The following is a 10,223-nucleotide window of genomic DNA, read 5'->3' as shown; positions in this document are numbered from 1 at the left end:
GAGGCTGCTCCTTCTTCCCCTTCTCCCTGAACACCTCTTCATTATGTCATGTCCCGTTGAGGAGCCTGGGTCACTGTGATGAGCTGTGTGTCGTTGACTCTCCGTGGGTGACGGTCTCTCTCCAGCCTGTAGCTCCGCCATGACCAAGACGTTCAACTCCACAAGTTTATTTCATCCTCAAGTGATGCCTCGATGAATGCACTTTTATTTTGAAAGGTGAGGTTTAAATGTGGCATGAGGTGATTGGGTAATTTATTGCATGCAAAGTCAACAAAAATGCAATTTAAAGCAGTTTTTCTTATTTAATTGCCTAAATAAACAAGCCTTGTTTTATGCCATGGCGGTCTGCTGCAAATGTGTGTAACAGACCCACATCTATTTGCCTAATTTGTGTTTTAATGAACACATTTTGTGGTGACATATGTCAGTGTGCCCTTTCTAAAGCCGTGGCAGTAAAATAAGTCTGCTCACACTTTATTCTCCATGAGCACACAACCAGTTTATTTATGATTTCTCCAAATATCCTGTTCTGCTTTCATTCCTGAACATGTCCCTCCCTCTGATGAATCATTGTTAACAAACTCCTGTCAGGTACAAAGTATATCAATCTTGGACAGGGCTGTGAGTTTACACGTTTGTCTGTTGAATTCTGTTACAACTGCCCAAGGCCCGGTGTTGAAACAGGCTCCAGCAGCTTGCAGATAGGCAGAGATCAGATAAGACCGGCCAGGAGATGTCTTTGGTGGTTTGTCATTGTAATCACAGGCAAACCGGTCCGTCTTGACAACGTCTTATCTTTCCATTCTTCCATGTTTGATGTCCCAAAGGTTGCGTTGCACGCCTCCTCCATAACCTCCCAGCCCCCCTCCTCCAAAGTGTCACTAGAGCGAATGACAGTTGCATGCACAAAGGACAAGAAAGAGGAGATGTTGATTTTGACAGATGCAAACTGGGCCTTCATATGTCAACATCATTCCAGGTCATGCTGTACTTTAAGAACTCCTTTTCATGTAAAAGCAGCATTTAAATCCTGCTGTTTCTGGTCTCCTGTTTCTGCTGTACAATCTCCAGCTACAGAATTGGCACATAATAAGAAATACAGACCTTCTATCTCAATTGTTTACTTTTGACTGTACTGGCAATATATCAGACAGCCGTGTTTGTTTTTTCTGCATGGTATGAAAAGAGAACCATCCCTCAAAGTCAGCCAGGTAGTATCTTGTAAGTGTGTGCACTGTACGAGCAGCGTGTGTCGTGAGTTCGCTGGGTGGGCTGTCTCAGCCAATGACAGAGAGGGCAAGGGCTGGAGGGGTCAGGGGGCTCTGGACGCTGACCATCTGGCCGTTAGGGGGGGGCTGGTTTCCTCATTGGCTGTCTTTGTTCCCAGCAAACAATTGGGACTTAATCTGGGAGGAGATAAGTAAGGCCCCCGTGACACCACTCCTGTGCTCGGACAGGTTTCGCTCCTTTAGCCTTTAAGGAGATGTCTCTCTCCCATGTTGCTTTGTGAAGGCCTCAGGTTTAATGCTGAGAATTCGTGTGTGCAATTTCTGCAGCATCTTGCTTTTTTTGTGCCAGCAGGCATGATGCATGTGATTGGAATTTGAGTAGGAAACAGTTTGGATACAGCTTGCTTCAAACAAAAATGCTATATGTCATTAATGAGGAATAAACACATCAAGTTCTCTCCTCGCTAGGAAAACCATGCAGCTTTTGTGACCCATTTCACAACATGTCTCTTTAACTCTCAAAATACATTTCATAAACCTTCTTTCTTGTTATGATAATGGAGCCTCCTCTATTTTTTTGTCCCAGCTCTCATTCACAGTTGTTTGATTTTGATGAAGACCTGCTCTTAGGCTCAGAGAGTCTCCCAAAAAACATGCACCGTGACATTTCTCTTATAAAAAGCTGGACCACGCTGTGGATAGATGACTGTTTCATAACCATTTAAAGTGATTGTCACCAGGGTAACAGATTCATTTATTTTCTCTCATTCTTGGTTCACTGTAATTCGGAGCACACCAAGTTTTTACTTAATATGTTTATTTCTTTATTTAGAAAATGACGGAGCCGGTTTCAGCCAGTCCAAGAAAAAAAAGATAGGGTTAAGGTTAAAGGGAAAAAGGTGGTAAAAAAAGATACTAAGTTGTTACTTTAAGATATTAAGTATTCTTTTTAGATCCTACTCTATTATTTTGGTATATTAACTCTGTATTTTATGATACTAAGTCATCATTTTGAGGCACGAAGTCATTATTTTGAGATATTAAGTCATTATTTTACGATACTAAGTCATTATCTTGAGGTATTGTGCCTTCATGGTGAGAAAGTTTGTCATTATGACATACAGGACGTTTGGGGGCTTCCTCAATAGGGTGTGTGTTCATTTGATCATTAATCTTATTATGTTATGACCAGTGTGTGATAGATCGCTCTTAACTTGGGTTCAGTGTCATAACAAAAAGGTTTACATCGCCATTGATTACCAATCCAGTCAGTTGCTCAGGGGTTTCAGTTTCTGCTGTGGCCTCGGCCAGATCCAGAAACATTTCATTTAAAAAAATTGTGAATTACGGGTTTAGATCATTAACACATCAGCGCTCTGCACGAGTCAGCAGTGCAGGCAGATGCTTCTCTTGATCCTTTCAGTGGGTCCTTCGCAGGGATTGTGGGCTTTTCTGATCCAGGTTGCAGATGGTCAAAGGGACAAAATCCCAACTAGAGAAGAGATCAGTGCTTTTGTTTGAAACTTTTGTTTTTGACTGGGATGTGACAGGACCCAGAAGACAGGTGGTCCTCAAAACAGCCGTCATTCACCAAACTGCTGAGGCAGCAGTCAGGAGCCGCTTTTCAAAATGTCACTGGTTATACTCCATGTTTGCGGTAAAACAATATCACAAAATACGTAACAATACTGTGAATTCATTATGTTAAACATGGTCTCTGTGCCTGTTTTGGTTTTATTATATACCCTATTGTTTGATATATATCACATCTGCATTAATGTCTCAGCTACAGCTCTTGGAAGTGATGCTAATTTGAACAGTTTTATGTATTACTGGTAAATTTGATCTGTTACGCATCATTTTTTATATGTAGATAATATTTCTCCAGATAACAGGGTAACTCATACGTTTTTTATATTAACAGCCAACTCAAATGACATTTCATAAAAGGTTCATTATTTCCCAATGGAAAGATGTATGAAGAGGCATGAAATGGAGAAACTCGAGTGAAGGCCATAGTGAGCACAGGAGGATTACACTTGAGTTGGTACTTGAGTTAATGTAGCCACTGATCCACTTTCATACGAAACAGGATTCAATTATTTTTTTATGTCAAACACAAATCAAACATATATAAATCACAGATTCAATCATTTCAGTTCCTGTTTCGTGATTCTTAGCAGCATCTGTATTTTTCTGGCAGTACCACTGTCGGCTGTAAGAACCATTCTGGTATGTAATGCATAGAATTAGAGTAGGACAGACACAAATAGCTAATTCCCACAGTGAGGTCTGTCATTACATATCAGATATAGTGACCGTTTGTCCGTCTCAGTTAAACATCAGGATTTAATGTTTAAAAGATCGTCTCTATGCTGATAAAGCCAAAGAGTGTTCCGCATGGATGCTTGTAAACTTTTAACCTGTCCTTTTTATTGAGGGCCAAGAATTCCGGGAACACCACGTTCACTGCTCGAATCCCAGTTCAAATAAATGGGAGGAAAATATTCACAGACTGTAATGGCCCGGTCAGCGTGGGATGTTGCAAGTAAAGGATTACAGTTTAATAATGTTTCTATAACAGAAAAGCAGTAGTTCCATTGTTTGCTGTAATTGAACGGTTTATTCAGTTTCCATAGAAACCCATTCATCGGAGTACCTTAGAAAAATGGTCGTGTCCTCCTGCCTGGCCTTTGGAGTGACCACATCTCTCTTCAAAAAATGCAGCATGAAAGGAGAGGGAGGGAAAGCACAGATAAGGCCTGAAGAGGAGCAGGAGAGGGAGGGGGCTGAGGAGGAGAAGAGATGGGAGAAGAGGTTGAAACAGATGTGGGAGTGATGAAGAGAGGGAAGCGAGGCAGCTGGATGCAGACAGCGAGCGAGACAGGGGGCGATGCGGTCGACCCAGACCTCACGCTGGTGGCCCCCCCAGGGTTCAGGACGACGAGCGGAGTGTGGCGTGTGTGCCGCCAGGCCGAGCAGAACCTGAGTCCACCTGTATATACTGTATGAGTGTGTATGACAGAGTCGACAATTGGATCATTAAAGCCATTCTCACAAAGGGCCCCGCCCCTCCCCCGGCTGAAAGGAGATGTCAAAGGTCTGTGACCTCTTGCATTTATGTGCATTGATCCCTCTGGCGGGGGAGGGGCTTCCTCCTCAAAGCCTTCCACCATCAGCTGTTACATCTTAGTTTCACCTGCAGGAAGTGGATGTTACATTTTATTTTATTGTGGCAAATGTGCACACATACAATGAGCAGGGCTTGGGGATATTGTTCCTTTACATCGGACTGGAAAGTGACAAGAGGCTGCGAACATGTCATATTTAGATTTAGTTCTATATCAACTAAGATTTAGTTGTGATGTGTGTGTGCAATGTTGTTTAGAGGTGAAAACTGTCAATCAATTAAAATATGAAAGAGAATGGGTTTTCTGCACAGAACGAGGCAGCTCTGGCTCTGAGAGCATGTGACACACACTGACACTGTTTTCAGTCATTTCATTAACGGAATACTTCATTTAAAAATTAGTCGATTAATGGAAAATGACAGTAATTAGCAGTTGCAGTGCTGCTTTTGTTCCGTAAGGCAGGACAGGCACACAAGCTTTATTTATGTGGCACAGTTCATTCATTTATTCCATGTTGAAGCACAATGTGTTGCACAAAGCAGTGGAAAGTGTAACGATAAGAAAAAACAAAGGAATAAAATCTGATTAAATACAACGATAGCTATGCTAATAAATTATTAGACAAAAAAGGGATTAAAAGCTGAGGAAATACTTTGGAACGTTGTCTCCTCTTTGTCACGTCCTGGCAGCTGCAGTGTTTTAAAAAAAACTCAGTTTGTTCAGTGAGCAAACATCTTGTATCGTGTCCTTCCATCACAAAACAGTGACAAGAGAAGGAAAATTAAGTTGTTATTGATATGGAATTGTAGAGCTCTGTGCTTATCGTTTGACTAGTGTCTGTGGAACACATCACTCCTGGCTTGATGTCTTGACCATGAATTTGTGAGTCCACCTCGTGCCTCAGTGTTTACGGCCGACTCACAGTGAAGTGAGGGAAAGGTTGAATGACATTCTAAGCAAAAAAAAAAAAAAAAAACATGTTGCTTTATCACAGTCCTAGAATGTGTCTTTAAGTGATGGATGGAAGGAACTGACAGCCAGGAAAGTAGGACACGCAGTACAGCCAAAAAGACTGGCCTATACATCCTGTTCTTTTGTTACAAGGGAGGCTCCTGATGATTATTGTGTGTGGGTGTGTGGGTGTGTGTGTGTGGGTGTTATGCATGAGTGCACGTGACCCTAAGTAGATGGCACTTCCTGTTGTCCTGTTAGTTATCACTGATTGTGACATGCAGGACAGGTTCTTATCCGTCACCACTGAATCTCCTGGTTGACCCGGTCCCCAGTTTATTTTAACCCCCTGTCTCTACAACTTAAATAATACTTCTTCCTATTCATGCAACTATTTTTTTATGGCTCTAATACTGAATATTTTTTAGAGAAAATGTCGAAATGTAAGAAGCATAAAAATATTTAGCATTTCCCAAACTTCCTCCATTGCCCTAATGTCTCCGTGCCCCTCACCCCCGGATCAAAGTTGAAATAGCTCCCTGGCAGAAATGAATGGAACTTATCTGTACGTGCCCCCGAGCCGTCCATCAGGAAGCGTGTCCGAAGCAAAGTCAAAGGGTCACCGTTAACCGCACGCGTGTGTGGGTGTGTGTGTGTGGGGGGGAGTGGTGACATGTCAAGGTGAAGGAGGAGTTTCAGTCCTGTGTTCCTCCAGTTGAACGCTTTCAATTGCAGCCGCAATAAACAAATAAGGGTCAATAACCCTGACACCTGGGTAACCTTGCCTCGCACACCACATCCCAGCAGGACGCAGGCATGAAGAACTCATGTCTGCACTGTTCCTCCTTCGTTTACTTGTATTTTCCGTGGGCTCCACTACACCGACGTGAGCTCATGAAGAGCAAAGTATGCGGGCAGCTCTGTGGAGAGCACTTAGTAATAATATATCATCATTCTTGCCATTGAAACCTGGAAAGCACTGAGCCGAGAATTCCTCCTTGCACAGCGCTGTTATGGAACAGTGTGTTCTCACGGAGTGCACCTCTGTATTCCCTTTCTCTCTGAGCACAGACGCCAGCCCCAGTGGAACAGTTCCTGCAGCCAGAAATCACTGAATGCAGCTTAGGTGTTCTTTTTAAAGAGTACAGTGTGTGCCGCGACACGGGACACAGGACAGATCATGTTACTGTGGTCTGCAGGAAAGTTAATGGTTGTTTTTTTTGGTTTGAGGTTCATTGTTTTGGCCTCTGCATCAAGTGCAGGATTGTTTTTTTTATCGATGTGGACATCAGACACAACTGAATATTTTCATGAGTTTTATGCTTTTGATTACAGGCCACATCTAATATGCATGAGGCAGCTGTCAGAGACAACACACAGGGGAACTGATGAGTTTCAGAAAATGTTTGACTTGTTACATAATGGTCGATTGTAATATGAGTTCATAACAGTGTCTGGATTTACTAACTTTATTGATATCAACAATATTAAGAATCCAATACTTGATTAAGTTTATTTTTTTATTTTATTTGCCTTTATTTAACCAGGTCGGTCCCCTTGAGATACAATGACCTCTTTTCCAAGGGAAGCCTGGCCAAGACAGCAGCATACAAAAAATGTCAACAGTCACAAGACACACAGAAATCACATAACACAGATAAAATACATTTAAAAAAAAAAAAAGATAAGGCAACAGGACTAAAGCTCCGGATTCACACCAAAACAAGAACAAGTGCGGTATGAAGCACGTTAAGTAAACACGATAAGTAAAATTATCTTTAAGTTTTGGACTGTCACTCGTCTTACAAATGAGCTGTTTAATTGATAATCACTTTGTCTTTATTGCACTTTTCATATTTATAGGTAACACATCAGTTTTTCAGCAGCTACGAAAAGTTTGAACGCTCAGCGGTAGATAGAACATGTGCAAACAACAGCTGGAAACACTCAGGCTCACAGCCAGATTTCTATGACAGCATCATTAGCTTTTGCCCACATGTATTGTCCCAAACCTCCCTCCCTGCACACACACACTCACACAATCACACACACACAGACACAGTCCAACACACACACACGTGCGCGCACATCGGAACACAAGGTCACAGTGTGTTGATGTTGCCAGCCAGGGCTTGTGGGGGAGAGTGCTGTCTGTAGCAGAAGGCTTTTCCATACGCTGTCACAGCTCGTCCAAGGCTAAGGTGACCAAGACCCAGGCCTGCTGCGAGGACTCAGCGTTCCTCTGTGGCAGGGGAGGTCATTCTCTCTCTCTCTCTCTCTCTCTCTCTCTCTCTCTCTCTCTCTCTCTCTCTCTCTCTCTCTCTCTCTCTCTCTCTCTCTCTCTCTCTCTCTCTCTCTCTCTCTCTCTCGCTCTCTCTCCTCTCTCTCTCACATCAGACTTTAAATAGAAAACTACTAGAAAACGCAACGCAATGATCCGATACCGTTTCTCGTCCTGATATCTGAATTTGGCAGATAACGAGTACTGATCTGATACCAGTGCATTTTGTGAAATACCGACTCTATTTTAACAGCTCACTGCTAATAACCCTCTATGGAAGTGATGATAACTATCATTGTTGTGTGGCCTGGTTCAGGTTAAACAAATGCATATAGAGAATTAATCCTATATGACTTCTTTTATCATCTAGTCTGATAGTCATAACTTAAAAAGGCCCAAAATTTATGAATACACAGCAACAGACGACATGTTTGTCTGTTTTCTATCTTTGCTTTGCTTTGTCTTTGTGGATTCGATGAGGTTTCCAAAGTTTGCTGCTGCTCCTTTTTCCCCTTCGCCTCGGGGAGATGTTTGCTGTAGTTGTAGATGGCAGAACTGTAGCGTCTTTCATACGGCAAATGCCACCGATTTACTTGGACTTTCCAGCCTGAAAATATTGCTAAGTTGCTGACATGTTAGCCTGGAGCTTCCTGTCTTTTTCGTCCCATCTGCCAGTTGGTCCAGTATCCATCTCTCGCAGGGATCAGAGCGGGATGAAGTGGCACCGCTCCTGAATAGGTTTACTGTCACTTTTTCTCATCAGCCAGGTTTGTGTGTGGGGGTCAAGCCCGCAACAAAGCTCGACTCTGCTTCCATTGTCTTGTTAAGACAAAAAAAAAGAGTCCTGCTGATGCCCAGGCTCTTGCTGCAGTAAGGGGGTCTGATGGGATTTAAGTGTGGGTCCTGTCACCGTGGGCAACCTGGCGCTTATTAATCGGGACGTTGGGGGATGACGGAGGCGACCGGGGGTGGGGTTGAAGTTGATGCAGCAGTGCCGCCTGGGGTCAGGAAGAAGGGCATGATGGATACAGTTGATCGCCCGGTAAGGAAGTTTGGAGATAAAAGGGGAGGAGGCTCTGTCGTCAGGACATTAAGGAGCCTCTTTGTCACCGTGTCACTCAAATGGATTCAAGGTGGCCGGGACTTTTTTTCAGGGATGCAAAGAAAGGAGGGGTCCCATTGTGAAAGGTGGGTCTCTCTCTGGATGCCTGATAAACACAACAGACCCCTTTCTTATGTCCTCTCCATGAGCACTCAGGTCTCCTGCATGGCTAAATTAAGTTAGTGTGGCAGAGGTCGGGTCTTTCCGGGGGAAGACTGTCGACTGGATCCTTTCTATTGTGTCAGCAACTTTAATCTACGTTACTTCTCTTTTAAAGCTTAACGCATCTAAAATGTTTAGTGAAGATCCTTAAACGCAGACAATGGACGTCTTAATCTCCAACTTGTCTCAGACATTTAGAATTAGTAAAGCCGGGTATAGAGCTGCAACCTATACGACGACTCTTTTTATCCATTAATGTGCTAATTACTTTCTTAATTATCTAATTAAAACCCCTATAGGAGAAAAAAAAGTGCCTCCTTTATGGTGGAAAAGCTTGAACTTGGTTTTGTTTTCTATTTTTTGTTACATACAATTTATCTTACATACTTGAATATACCTTTTCTATCCATCATTTAATTAATTGCATAATTCTTTGATCATTAAAGTTTCTGACTATTCATTTTATATTCATCATTTTTTTTATTATAGCTACAGAGCTACTAAAAAATATCAAAACAGGTCTCATTCTGAAATCTGGCATTAAATCCATAGTTAGGTCAATAATTAATACAATAGTTTTTATTTGAAATATTTGTTATGACCTTTATAGCCTCCATGCAAACATATAATTCAGCACATATATAGAATAACATTTCCGATGTATGATGAAGCTTTAATGATATAACAATAACCAAGTGATGCATCAGTATTTATTTTTCTATTGGTGATCATCTCCTCATTGATATCACCACTCACCCCCCCCGTCTGACTGAGATATGATGTATATGCATGTTGCAGCTCAGGCTCCTGGAAGCAGAACCTGACCCCTGTGCTGGTCGTGTCATCTGATAAGAGCCGATGTTTTGATAGCGCTGCCCCTCTCAACATGATCCATGGATCTCCTTTTACACCCCATAACAAATAGGGCTGTCTAAACAACAGTTTATGACCAGGACAAGGCCTGGTCAACCATCATCAAAGATCTGCTCTGGGATGAGCCATTAGGTGTGGACCAGATGTTACAAGCTGTGGTGATGGAGGAATCACTTTCTTGCTTCGGGTGGGATACAGTAAGGGAACTAGTTTATGTGTCTTTGCGAAGGAGGTTAATGTGTTTGTTTGTTTGCAGGAATACGCAAAAACATGCAAAAATAACCCATCATATTTCGGTGCTTCTCCTGATCATATCAACAACATGGATCCTGATGTTTAGGGACATGTATTTTTTTTAGAGTGTGAAATTTGGTGCAGATCCTCAAAATGGGTTTCACTCTTTGACCTTTTTCATGTAAGGCCAAACAGGATTTTTGCAGAAATCTTTTTTTTTTTAGAAAATCTGAGTTTTCCTTACCTCCTCTTGCCCTTTA

General features: G+C 42.3%; 1 protein-coding gene across 3 annotated transcripts in view; it reads left to right on the top strand.

Annotated features, from left to right (window-relative positions):
* Window positions 1-10,223, top strand: part of greb1l (GREB1 like retinoic acid receptor coactivator) — a 39,198-nt gene continuing 28,975 nt past the window's right edge. For all 3 annotated transcript variants that reach the window (XM_061084674.1, XM_061084675.1, XM_061084673.1), the window contains exon 1: window positions 1-216. In XM_061084674.1, the coding sequence (XP_060940657.1) occupies window positions 197-216 (20 nt within the window). In that variant the 5' untranslated portion in view covers window positions 1-196. The remainder of the gene's footprint in view (window positions 217-10,223) is intronic.

This window comes from Limanda limanda, chromosome 13 (genome assembly GCF_963576545.1).
Source record: "Limanda limanda chromosome 13, fLimLim1.1, whole genome shotgun sequence".
NCBI lineage: Eukaryota > Metazoa > Chordata > Actinopteri > Pleuronectiformes > Pleuronectidae > Limanda > Limanda limanda.
This window is presented reverse-complemented; position numbering and strand designations above follow the sequence as displayed.